Source organism: Anabrus simplex, chromosome 1 (genome assembly GCF_040414725.1).
Source record: "Anabrus simplex isolate iqAnaSimp1 chromosome 1, ASM4041472v1, whole genome shotgun sequence".
Taxonomy (NCBI): domain Eukaryota; kingdom Metazoa; phylum Arthropoda; class Insecta; order Orthoptera; family Tettigoniidae; genus Anabrus; species Anabrus simplex.
This window is the reverse complement of record NC_090265.1, coordinates 924,430,078-924,444,286: the sequence shown is the minus strand read 5'-3', so window position 1 is coordinate 924,444,286 and position 14,209 is coordinate 924,430,078. Positions and strand designations below refer to the sequence as shown.

Here is a 14,209-nt window from a genome sequence, read left to right as displayed (position 1 = left end):
GTAATTATACAACTTTCCTTAGCTCATGTGTAGCTTGGACGTTAGTATTCTAGTGGAGAAGTATTGTTTTGGAGGACTGTATTCTCATGAACGTTTCTTCATGTCTTACGTGGGAACGTTACAATTAAACGTCCGCAGTCTATAAAATGGTTATTTCATTTGAGACATTTGGGAGCAAACATTAGGTGAGCTAATTGCAGTTTGAGGCTTTGTTTACTAGTGGAGCTTAACGGTACAAGGACTGGTGTTCACTTTCATTTGTCAGAGAGAGGTCGATGGATGTTAAATCCCTTGTGTAAACAAGCGGTATAGGAGGAAGCTGAACAGAGACAACCAGCAGAAGTCCGCGCCAGGTAGATGTTCTTCCTGCCAGTGCACGTCAACTCATCGAGATCTATTGCTGTGTAATTTATGTTTTCTTCATATGATTGTTAAAAGGCGTGTGTGAAATAATCTTACGTGTGCTACGCAAGCATGAGAATGGATCCAATTCGTGTGTATAAAGTGTTGAATAGCCTCCGCAAGATGAAGAAAATGGAGTAAAATTATGTAGCGGGGACTGTGAGCATCCAACCCGCCTTCCAGCACAAAGGTAAAGTGAGCATATTATAATCATGTAACAATTTACTTGAGGGCTATGAACAATCAGTGGTCAAATTTAGGGTAGAGATTTATGTAGGCTTAATAATAATAAATTTCACGTACCGGATGGCGTAATTATATTTTAGATGTTATTTGTAGTTAGAGTTAGAAGTGAGACCAGGACAATCATATCTGACAATTCGGGATGTGAATGCCATGGTGTCACAATAATAATAATAATAATAAATATAATAATCGAAAATAATCGTATTTTTCTTAGTGAGCTTCTCTCATGTATTTCTGGATACATTTTTGATATGAGTTACTATTCTAACATTCGTGAATCTAAAATTTTGGTAGATATTTCATGTCCAGTACAAGTTCAGATTTTAACATAATATAATAATATGGTGTTTAGGTGATACTTTGATTTTGTGGACACTGCCGAGTTGTTTTTTTAATTTTTTAACTAACTGTAATTATAGCGCATCCAATTTTATTATTCATTTTGCACTATCACATTTTTAGATGATCATTTTCGCTGGATATCATACCTTATGTTATGCCGTTTAGTGTTTAATACGTAAATAAATGCTTATTTTTCTTTTTCTTTGTGAGTACGTGGATTCACATTTTCAATAACTGTGTATTTGACAGGCAAATCTTGTTGTTACAGTCAATAAAGAAGGATAGGGAAACCATTGCAGGTCAAATCTGATAATTCATGGCAGGTGAATGTGAAATAAGATGAAATAGATGAACAAAGAGATGGTAATACCCCTGATAATAGCAATTGAAAAATGGAAAATATGAAGCTTGAGGACCATGTTGTATTATGGTGTCGTAATAAATGAATTCGTCCGACACAATGTATTATTAAAGATTGGCCCATATTCAAATGAGCGAGGCTACAGTGACAAGTATGTACTACTTTGAGAATAATGAGATGAATGTGAATTGAGAGGTAAATAATTTAACTAGCATAGTTAAATCTTCGACGATATATGTGACATTTGTAGGTAGAAGGCTTACATATTTATAATTTTTCCAGGGATGAATATATCACTCGGAAATATGCAAATCAGAGACCGAGTTGAGACATGGAACGGACTGACCAAGCAATGTGTGAAATTTTGAAAGTCAATCGTATTTATTTTGACGTGTAATATTCTTAGTTGAAATTCTTGAAAGACATTTACGTCTGATGTCACGAGATTGCCATTAAACTCACCCTATTTGTTACTTTAAATCTGTTTGATTACGATTTTTTTTCTGCACCTTGATCTGTGCGTAATTTTATTTAAATTTTGATAGGCAGTGATCACGTTCAATATTGAGATTTTATTTTAACGGTTTCTTTTTGCTTTGCGCGGATATTTTTTGGTCACCGTGTTTTAATATTATTTTTATATAGTGACAGAAGGTATGTGAAAGATTGTCCATGATTTAATTGATGTAAATAAGATAGGAGTAGTTAGGTTATTTTGAATTTATTTATATTTTGGAGCACTGTGATTACTCCATTGTCATGTACATTTTGTAAATAATGAATTTCATTGTGTTAGGTTAGCAAGACCACAGATCGTTCATAGCCAAAATCAAAGTAAACATTTATGCTCTAGGACATCGTAAATCACAAAACCTTTGAACCCCACTACAAAAGTTTAATTAGGCAAATGATTCGACCCTTGATAAAAAGCTGTGTCATAAGTGCCGTGAAATAAGTAGACAAGATGGAATCTGCCTCCATCGATGGTGATGCCATATAATTTTAATCATTCTCTGTGCAAATACAGACAGCGGCAAGGTAAAATAAATTAATTTGTAAAAGGGTCGAATTCATTTAATAAGGTAAAACTAAGGCACTTGGCCTAATTTGTTCTATGTCATTTGTAAAGTGTCCAGGCCATCACAGCTAGTAGTATGTAAATTATTTAAATAAGTAACTGTTCATCATCAACGTTTGATTTGATAACTTTCCTTGGTTCAGCCAATGTTTATTCAAGTTTGTGGCCAAGAAATAAAATGGTAGTGAGATACCATGTTCATGGATTTTCCTTTATTAACCATGGTTATTGTACACAATCATATTTTTACAGTTGGGTAGTTATCAACGTAATTGAACTTGAGTCAACAAGTCTAGGGCATCCACATTTTGAAATCTGTGTGATTAATTAATTCAATTATTTAATGTTACGCAAGTCTAGTTATTTGAGATATGGTTTAAATGGATTTCATGGTGTCTTGTTCAAATGCTGTATATTAGTGGACCAGTGGTCTGTTGTGGTTGTGTCTCGTACATAAAAGGCACCAGTTTGATGGTGATGAGTATTATTAAAATTCATCGACCTTCAGTCAAATTCATTAAGGCAGATCTTTTATTTTGTTGAGGAGATTTTGAATTGCACTATTTTCCAGCAACCTTATTGAGTTTAATTTAACTTCATTTCATTTCACACATTTTGCCAACTCTGTTAATAAACCATTTTATTATTCAAATTTAATTCAGTCTCTGAGTACCGTCATTTTTGGTAGTTTAGTTGACCCCTCGTCTTTCATTTCCTCACCCCGATCGTGTGTGGCCTGTCAACCCCGAGGAAAGCTGATAGACGTAACCATCCCTGAGAAGATAAGAGTCTACATGAGCGGTAGGTATTATGTAATGTCATTTGTTTACAGGAGCAGCCGGCGCATCAATCGAGAAAGAAGAATACCGCATCACATGCCTTGAAAAGGGCACAATATATCACTAGTAAAAACAAGACAATTTTACTAACCAATAAATTTCGCATGTATGTATTGATGTATGGCAAATACTGACGGGAAATTTTCTACGTGTGGACAACATAGTATAAAAATAATTCTGAATTATTAAAAAAAATTGATATTATAGTTTTTGTTTTCAGCAATATCATTTTCTCGTTTTCGCTTCTAGAATCTATTTGAAAAAGAATTTTACAATACAACAGAATATACATAATTAAGAAATCTATGGTGCTAAAGCCCTGATTTGCTTTGGTCTACTAAGCAACCGCTGCTCAGTTCGGAGACCTGCAGTTTACGAGGTGAGGCATGGTCAGTGAGACGAATCCCCTCGGTAATTATTCTTGGTTTTCTAAACCGGGGTCGCCCTCTCATCCTCAGATATTTTCTCAATTGCAATCACTTAGGGTCACTTAGATTAAGTGAACTTACTACCAACCCTCAGGACCAGGCGAAAATTCTTGACCTGGCCGGGAATCAAACCCATGACCTCCTTGTGAGAGTTAGGCATGCTACACTTGGGCCATGGGGACTGGCATTTGGTCTTATGGTGATGACGGGATAGGAAAAGGCTATAAATGGGAAGGAAGCAACCATGGCCTTAAATTTCTAACTTATACTTTATTTCCTCATTGAAACCTTCCTTTGTAACATGTACGTCTAGAACTAGATGAAAATCCATCATGTAAATCAGTTCAATTTTAGGTATCAGTATTAATTTGGAATAGATTACATAAGTTTATCTCAGACAATTCATTAGACCTCAAATGGTTATCAGGCAGAATGTCAGCCACTCTACTAACAGTGACTCACAAGAAATATATGCGTACCATGGAAAATAATTTTTCTGTACTAATTGTCTTCTTGTATTTGTCTGGCTCCCTAGCTGAATGATCAGTGTCAAGATGTTCAGTGCAGAGAGTACTGGGTTTAATACCCAACTAGGTTGGGGATTTTAACCTCATCTGGTTAATTCCCCTGACTCAGGGACTGGGTAATTTTGATAGTCTCAATACACTCCTCTTCATATACATATTACAGAACAAACCTCCACACACTACCAACCAATACAGAAATCTGCAATAGTGATTACATCCCTCCACCAGAGCATTGGTAAAGAAGAAGAAGAATGATTTTCGTATATTTGTATATATATTTACTTAGGATATTTTTATAGTCATATTTACAAATTTATTTGCTATGGTTGGAATGTATTTTTGAATTTAAACATATTGCTAAAACAGTCAATAGAATGAAAATACACGTAAATTGTCAATTATAGACACGATAATAAGCTTTTGGGCTTTTGCCATGTCAAGAAAACAAAGTGAAATTCTTTATGTTTTGTAGAGAACTTTGCTCTGCATCTTTAGAAGAAAATCTCATCTATTCATGAGGAAATCTTCTCTATTAATGATATTTGAATTTAAGAATACTTTACCTTTAGTCTATTGTAAGTGGTACTCTTGTTCATCACCAAATGACTCAATGTGCACTAGCCTTCCAAGTGGGAAGTGACGAAGCTATCTTAGCTCCAGTTAAGCTGTCCGCATCTTCGATTATTGGATTGTAAGTTCTACAACAACGCCGATACATCAAGGATACTTTTGGATTGCCCGCCTGTGTGTTGTATGAAACGACTGACTGAACATGACAGCCTAGAATTCGACTTGCAGGCCCACAATCCGCATGTATACTGTTGCATGTTTATGAAAGTAAATATGAATCTTTTCAATGTAGTAGAAGATTTATAGCTGTTTAAAGCCTTCAAAAGAAGTAAGTGTATTTTGTTTTACTTAAATAATGGTCTACATGATTTCTGTCAAAAATCATGGCTTTCTGAATTTTTATAAATAAAACAATTAATTTATAATTTGGTTCTATTTTACAGTACTTCTTAGCCAAACCCTTTGTTAATAATAATAGTAAATAAAAATTAAATGAATCCTGAAATATAATATTGTAGTTGTTATAAAAACATGAGGTCCCCAAAATTCCACAGGCATGCAACTATGTTTTGATTAGAGGTGCATGCTGAGAAAGGTTCAATAAATACAATCCCATGCGAATTAATCAGAACGCAGCAAAAAAGTACACATTTTTCATTTTTTTCATTTATTTACATAACACCTTGAATACAGTCTAATGACTAATATGTCCTCCTTTGTGTTTTATTATAATTTCTTTCAAACAATTTGGCATTGATTCTACAAGCTTTGGGCACTTATTTTTCAATCACCACTCATCATAATGAAACCATACTTAAATTAGAGACTCTATCATATGTACTTTGGTGGAACAATCAAGTTTTCCAAGTCTCCTTTTGCAAATAACCCACAAGTTTTCTGTAGGATTTATGTCAGGAGAGTTTCCTGGCCACTCTAAAACATGAGTATTGTTCTCAGTGAAAAATGTTTTCACTTTCTTTGAAGTATGGCAAGGTGCCAGGTCTTGTTGAAAAATTCTGTCACCATCTGGAAACCTCTTCTGCAGCTCAGGAACAACTCTTCTTTGCAGTATTTGGGTATACTGGTTGGATTTCATCATCCCTTCAACTGGTACTAAGGGTCCCAATCCTTCATGTGTGAAACATCCCCAAAACATCTTCTGCATGGGGTATTTTATGGTCTGTTACAAATGATGTGAAGTTGTTGCCTCATTATTCGCTTGGTGTACATATTGAACTCTCTGCCCCTGCACCTGAAAATAACTCTCATCAGTGAAAAGAAGGTTCAGTGTTCCATTGTCCAGTCCTGATGACTATGTGCCCACAAAAGACGTTTCTTGCGCATTTAGAAGGTGTTTCTTTACAGGTTTGCAGGCTTTCCTTCCAGCTAAGTCTATGGCAAACATTAGAAATGTGCAGATTCGCTCCCCTTTCTACCAATTCACGTGCCAAGTCCACAGCTTTTATCTTAGGGTTTAATTTACTTCTCCTGAGGAGAAAACGGTCATCAGTTGGCGTAGTTTTCTTTTTCCTGGCACAGTTCCCCATTTCGCAAACATTAAAAATGTACAGATTCGCTCCCCTTTCTACCAATTCACGTGCCAAGTCCACAGCTTTTATCCTAGGGTTTAATTTACTTCTCCTGAGGAGAAAACGGTCATCAGTTGGTGTAGTTTTCTTTTTCCTGCCACAGTTCCCCATTTTCTTCGGTGAAATTGATCCAGTTTGTTTGTACCGCTGAATAATTCTATTTATAGTGCCTACACTGACACCAAATTTTCTTTGTGTCATAGAAGTATTTTGAGATAATGGTGTAATCGCACTATGCTTCCTGGGAGTCATGTCCATTGAAAAAAATAGTTATTACTACCACCAAAACAATCCTCCAAAGTGAAACACTTCGAAATAAATACCGCTTTTATTCACAACGATCACCACACAAATTAAACAACACTGAATAACAGTGCAAATAACAAGCAGAGAGTGAGGGAACTAAAAATAATTCATGTGTAGTACACTATCGCTAACCATTGGGAAAATAATGAAAAAAATTCCATTGTTCCGATTAATTCACTTACATGGATTCTTCCTCTTCTACTTCGCCTTTTTCCCCAACCCATTTAGAGTCTACACTTTGTATGGATTTAATCCAGTTTTACAACTGAATGTCTTTCCTGAGACCAACCCTGAGTGGAGGGATGTACTCACTATCATGTATTTCTGTGGTAGTTTGTAGACCTACATAGATTAATTGCATCTAAAGTTAATATGCAATGCTTAAAATTTTTGGTCATTGTAAGGAAAGAGAAGTATGTAATTACAACATTTTAATTCCTTTGCAGAAGTACTGACATCATTAGATACCCTAACAGAAAGAACAATTATTTTAAGAAACCTATATTGTCCTTGTCCAGCTCCTTGGCTGAATGGCCAGCATAGTGGCCTTCGGTCCTGTGTGTCTTGGTTTCAATCCTGATCAGGCTAGAGATTTTAGCTACTTCTAGTTAATTTCTTTGGCTTGGGGGCTGGGCATTTATGTTCGTCTTAATACTCACCTCTTCATACACACACACACACACAACACACCACATTACCAACCATAACATAGACACACATACGAGAATTTAAAGAAACAAGACATGGTTCCATCCGCATTAACAGAAATCTACAGATGGACACAATATTATTTGCAGATGACTTAGTGCTAGTCGCCACCTCAGAAGATGATTTACAGCATTCAATGTATAACCTAAACCTAGTCTCAGAAAAGTACTCAATGGAAGTATCCCCTGAGAAAACTAAGAACCAGTAAGAGGCAAGATCTGCTTAAATAACAACATTTTGGAAAGAGTAAATGATTTTAAATACCTCGGCTACAAACTGTCTTTCTTTGAAGAACTGGACATACCCGAGAAAATCTCCACATTCAACAGATGTTTGAGAATCATCAATAAAGTTTTTAGACCACCATTAGTTCAAAATCTACAAAACCTTGGCAAGACCTGTACTCTGCTATGGAAGTGAAGTGTGGACCCTGAGGAAATGCGATGAGAGAAGAATAACTACAGCTGAAATGAAATACATGCGGTGAGCAGCAGGAGTCACTAAGTGGGAACACAAAAGAAATACAGATGTGCTGAATGACCTTAAAAGCAGACCTATATTTATTTTGTATGGCGTTTAGAGGGTACAGAGAAACTATATATATGCACACTTAAAACTATATACACTTAAAGCAGATAAAAACAACAATCGGACAAAGGATCAATCGATGGTAATTAACTTATAATTTAATGTCCAGAGAATTTAGCCAATTCACTGCCTCTTCACTTGCCGCATGAAGTTCGTGGTATCCTTCCTGGAATCTCCAAAGTGGACACATCATTACAACATTGTGGACTGTCTGAGCCACGTCACCACAATCGCAATGAGGGCTGGAAATTTTTCCCCACTTGTGGAGCCAGAAGTTGCATCTTCCAAGACCGGTCCGCACCCTGTTCAACGAAGCCCAGATACTTCTTGGCAAGTTGAACCCAGCAAGTTTCCTACAAGGGTCAGATATCAAACCTAGCTGGTCAGGGTTTGAAGCAACCCACTCTTCCCTCCAGGCATTATTCATGTTGTACTGTGATTCAACCAGTCTCTTTCCTAGTTGCCATGATGGATGTCGAGATTTTAATCTTCCATGCTTCTGTGGGTTGCAGTCCTGATGAATTGGCAAGAGTGTATTTGCAGAATACTTTAACCATACCTTCTTCAGAGCAGTTAGCCTTCGAAGGTGAGGAGGATGGTTGTTAGTTAATACTGGCAGCCATTTAAGTGGTGTGGATTTGAGTGTGCCAGACACTGTCCTCATGGTATCATTCAGCTGGACATCAACTTTTCCTGTGTGTGTGCTGTTGATCCATACAGGGCTACAATATTCTGCAACGGAGTATACTAGGGCAAGAGCTGTTGTTCGGAGGACATTAGCATTTGCTCCCCATCTAGTGCCACTGAGTTTGTGAAGGATGTTGTTACGTGTTTTAACCTTTGATGCTGTTCTGCAGAGGTGTTCTTTATACGTCAAAGAGCGATCCAGCATAATACCCAAGTATTTTGGATGAGCACAGTATTTTAGCTGTTGGCCTCTGAATTGAACTTGTGGAATGTAATGGGCTCTCCTGTTGTCTAGATGGAACGTACTAATCTCTGTTTTGTTTACATTAGGTTTCAATCACCAGGTGTTGAAGTATCTATCCATTTTTAGGAGATCTTGTGTGAGAATGGCTTCAGCAGTCTCAAAGTTTGTGGACTGTGCTATTAGGGCTATGTCGTCAGCATATATAAACTTTCGGCACGTAGTAGATGGAAGATCTGCCGGTTAGAGATTGAAGAGAAGTGGAGCAAGAACAGAACCCTGCGGCAATCCATCATTTAATCTGTAGAATCTGCTTCTGTTTCCATTGAGATGTACTTGAATTAGGCGATTGCATAACATGTTGTTGAGCAAGAAAGCTAGGGTCTTGCAAGGAATAGTTTTCAGGAACTTCAGGATCATCCCTTTTTGCCAGACTGTATCATAGGCTGATGATAAATCCACAAACACAGCAACCATTTTCATTTTTTCTTGAAAGCCCTGCTCAATATGGCTGGTTAGTGCCAGAACCTGATCACAACAGCTCCTGTTAGGTCTGAATCCTGCCTGTTCAACTGGAATGTGCTGAAGTACTGTAGCTGAGATTCGGTTATAGATCAATCTCTCCAGACCTGTATTGGAATACATCTATGAATACCAGATAAACTGGCTAGAACACCTAAAAGGGATGGACAGAAGCATGATCCCCAAAGCAGTCATAAACTACTGCCCTGGTGGGAAGAGATCTCTGGGACGCCCCAGGAAGAGATAATACCAATATAAATGGTCCGTTATTGGACATTATATATTTTCCAGCTAACTCATTCCTGGTTGCCAGCGTTTCGCCCTCGTGTGCTAGGTTGAGCTCATCAGTTGGTACCTAGCACACCTACCAAGATGCTGGCTAGTGCATATCGTGGAGGCCATCATCATCATCAAAAGGTTATTTCATTCCCTCTTCTCATTCGAGGAGAGGGCGGGCCATCAGCTCAACTAGGAACTCTTAGGCCGTAGGTGAAGAATAAGTGATTAGAAAAGAAAAATTAAAAGTGGGTGTATGTCTTGTACATACAAGAAAAGGAGAAAAGATAATGGAGTGGTGCAAAGGCACCACGACAACAAGCCGGGCCCCGGGGGGGGGGAGACACACAAAGCACCGACAATAACTTATTTATGTATCTCGGGCGCGCAGTTTGGAAAGAGAAGTTACATAGAGTGACATACAAAGATTTTACATATATTGTGATTGTACAGTTTGCGGGTTCGATATGATGTTGTAGGAAGAAGGACTGGGGTAGTATTGCAACATTAGGTAATATAGGGAGGTGGTGACGTTTGTGATGGAGGTGGCGATAAGACGGAGAAGGTCTAATATCGGGAGGGGCGGTAGGACGAAGGTGGGTGGTGGAGCAGGTTGATAAACGGTTTGCGGCGGGTGGAGGGGGGGGGGGTGGCGGGGTTGGTTGGGGGCTATGAGGAGAGGAGCGTACGGCACGGGGTGGGGAGCGAGAGTGCTCCACTCTGTAGGTTCGCCCGTAGAGTCGGATGCCAGTGGAGATCAGCTGTTGAACGTCTGCATCTGAGGAAAGTTGGAGGCGGACCATAAATGTCGGGCCTTTGGTGTTGAAAATATGATATGCTCGACGTGCCGGAATGCCTGCCATTTGAAGATCATTCAATAGGACCTCTTCGGTGATGGCTGGGTCAACGCCACGGAGTACACAGATCGGAGATGGAAGCGTGTGATGTGCTGTTGCAGAGGTTGCTTGGTCGTGAGAGGGTAGTTGAGCTGTTGTGGTGTCATCCGGGAAGTTGGCAGAGGGCTGCTGGGGACTAGATAGAGTGGCAGAGCGGGAGGTGGCGGGTGTGGACATGATAGGAGAGAGGTGGCTAGGCGTAGTAGTAAAGGTAGAGGTTGACGGGGTAATATTGGCAGAAGTGGTGATGGTGCTGGTAGTGGTTGTAGTAGTGATGAGTGTGGACGTAATGATGGTGGGGGGCGGTAGGGGAGGCTGGGGAAGGATAAAGTGATGTGAGAAAATACTGGGAATGGCAGAAGGATCATAGTGCAGTTGCTGGTAGATGGAGTCCGGAGGATACTCCACAGCATGAAGCCTGCCGTTGATGGTCACGCCGGTGGTTACCAGGGCTTCCAGGTCATCTGGATGATGTACGTAAGCCAGGACCAGCAGTGAAGGGCGTGAAGTTGAACGATCCTGGACCCTGGTAACTTTGCGGATGGAGGAGCCAGACTTGTGAAGTTCAGTGAGTATGAAGTGGTCGTCGTAAGTGATGTCCACGCCAGTAATGAGACAAAGACACATGGCGGAGTTGGGAGGCGACAGCCAACTAGGTGTCTGCCTATTTCTTGTTCCTTGGGCCGGCTGAGTTGGCAATGAGCTGAGGGCCACCCAGCTGAAAAAATGATGAGGCGGGACGTGATTTTGGTGGATGTGAAGGCCGAAGCGAAGCGAAATAATTTATTTCATTCCTGCCACAGGAGTGGCAGGTGGGCCATCAGCTCAACGGGGAGCTCTTAGGCTGTAGATAAAGGAAAAGAATCATTGAATATATTAAAGTGTAGGGGGTATGTGTCGTACATACCAGAGGAGGAAGAAAGATATGAGATGGGCGCGAGGACACCGTGACAACAAGCCGGGACCCAGGGATGACCCGCAAAGCACCCCGCGCAAGCAAACCCCTGCAAACACCAGGGGAAGAGTGACGAGAAATTTATTTGCATATCTACGTATCTCGGGTGCGCAAACCAGAAAAAGACAATTACAATGAATTACAATGAGTTACAGAAGTGGTTACATAAATTGTGCTGGTACAATAGGGGGGTTCAGTGTATAGTTGGCATAAGGAGTAGGGTAATGTTGGGATAGAAGGTAATAGAGGATTGTGGTAATGTTGGTAATGGAGGTGGCGAGAAAGCGAAGTAGGTCCAATATCGGGAGGGGCGGTAGAAAGAAGGGCAACTGTGGGGTAGGTGGATAGATGACTTGCGATGGTGGGGTGGGTGGCGGGGCAGGTGGTGGGCTATGTGAGGGGGTAAGAGGAGGGGAGCGGTCGGTACGGGGTGGGGAGTGAGAGTGCTCCACTCGGTAGGTTCGCCTGCAGAAACGGACGCCGGTGGAGATGAAATGGTCTATGTCGGCTGCTGATGACAGTTGAAGGTGAATCATGAACGTCGGGCCGTTGGAGTTGAAGATGCGGTACGCCCAACTGGCTGGGACTCCTGCCATTTGTAGTTCCTGCAGTAGGTCCTGTTCGGTGATGGCAGGGTCAATGCCACGGACGACACAGCTCGGAGATGGAAACTGCTGTTGGGCTGGGGTTGAGGCATTTGTTGGGCCTTGGGAGTCTGGCTGTGCTGTGATGGTGGCACCTGCGTGGTTGGCAGAGGGTTGCTGGGGACTGCGTAATGTGGTAGGGAGAGAGGTGGTGGACGTTGACATGATAAGAGAGGGATGACTAGTAGTGGTAGTAAGGACGGAAGTAGAGGAGGGAGTATGAGCAGAAATGGTGAAAGTAGTAGTAGTGGTAGTGGTTACCGTGGACGAAATGGAGGGGGGGCGGGGGGGACTGCTGAGATGTGCGAGGTGGATATGGATTAACGCTGGGAACAGTGAAGGGTGAGAGCGCAGTTGTTGGAGGATGTACTCAGGAGTGCATACCACTTCATGAAGTCGTCCGTTGATGTTGGCACTGCTGGTTTGTAAGGCTGCCGCGTCGGCTGGAGCTCAGAAGTAGACCATGACCTGCATTGACATTCCAGTAGTGGTGCGATCCTGGAGTCGCAGAGCATCACGGAATGGGACGCCGGACTCTCGAAGTGTGTCGATAATCTGACCTTCTGTGATAGCGGTGTCCACACCAATGATGAGACAGGTATTCATGGTGAAGTGGGGAGGCGACAGCTAACTAGGCGTCTGCCGTTTGATTGTTCTTGGGCCAACTGAGTAGCTGATGAGAAGAGGCCCACCCAGCCAAAAAAATTGTGGACATGCGACGTACGAAAGAGGATGTGGAGGCCACTGCGTAGGCTACTTGGAACCACTGGCAGTGCCAATGCACTATGAGAGACTTTGTCTCTTTACCAAAAATTGATGCCTGCTTGGCCATCAGATGATATAGAGATGTTGATTCCCATAGGGAATCTGAAATATTTGTCATGAATGATAATAAATTATAAAATTTATAAATTCACCAATATATTGGTATTATAAATTTACTCATTCGGGACAAATATTTCAGATTCCCTATGCGAATCAACATCTATATCATCTGATAGCCAAGCAGGCATAAATTTTTGGTAAAGAGACAAAGTCTCTCATAGTGCATTGGCACTGCCGGTGGCTTCAAGTAGCCTACGCAGTGGCCTCCACGGCGTCAGTAGATGCAGAGTGGGTTTCAGCCCTTGGGTTTCGTCCCTTAAGAGGCCACGGCTTGTTCGTGGTCCAACAGCTCTGTATTCTGACCGGCCAACCGAGCAGAGGAAAGTTGGCCACGGCTCTACCGTGGCTCCAAACCTTTGCATTCGGGAAACGGGTCTAGGCCACAGTGCTGGACTACACGCCTGGCCCCACCTGTTGGCTGTCCTGAGAATGGTTTTCCATGGTTTTCCATTCTCCTGCACTAAGGCGAATGCCGGGACAGTTCGTAGTATAGGCCACGGCCGCCCACCCCCTCACCTTCTCCGCACATCTCATACACCGTAACAAATCTCCCGGCCTGAGAGACGGCGTCACCGTCTAAGAGGCCCACCTCCCCCTTCAGGGGAGGAATGAAAATGTTTAGTAGTAGTAGTAGCCTCCACGGGGCTTCATCCTCACTTATTTTTGCTTCGGCCGGGTGTCGGCTCAACTATATCTTCGCACCGAGCCGACCCAACAAAGCACATAGGCCAGGCACCAAGTTGGAAGTCGGCCTCCCAACATGTACACTTGTGTTGTCCTAGACATCCAAAAATCCATCACTGAAGAAACCATCCTATCCGAACTCCACAAGTCTGAAGTATACAGCGCAACAAGGCTGTATGAAGGTTCCATACCATCAGCCGACGTCCTTCTTTTTTTCAACACATCCACTGAACGTGACCATCTTCTCGCAAATGTGCACAAATCTGCCAACGCCTCCATCGCATGGAAGACACTCCCAGCAATATTTTAGAGCAACTCTCGGACTATTTTCCTGATCCACCTCCTTACACCCCCCCCCCCCCCCGCCACAACCCTTGTCCTTTCCTTACACCACTACAACCACAACTACCACAACCACCACCACTACTACTACCA

The 14,209-nt window shown here is 41.5% G+C and overlaps 1 protein-coding gene across 1 annotated transcript in view; it reads right to left on the bottom strand.

Moving 5' to 3' along the window:
• The window catches only part of Fife (regulating synaptic membrane exocytosis protein fife), a 969,278-nt gene that overhangs the window by 23,729 nt on the left and 931,340 nt on the right, over window positions 1–14,209 (bottom strand). Inside the window, exon 24 of the mRNA XM_068225089.1 lies at window positions 10,830–11,324. Coding sequence (XP_068081190.1) covers window positions 10,830–11,324 — 495 coding nt within the window. The remainder of the gene's footprint in view (window positions 1–10,829; window positions 11,325–14,209) is intronic.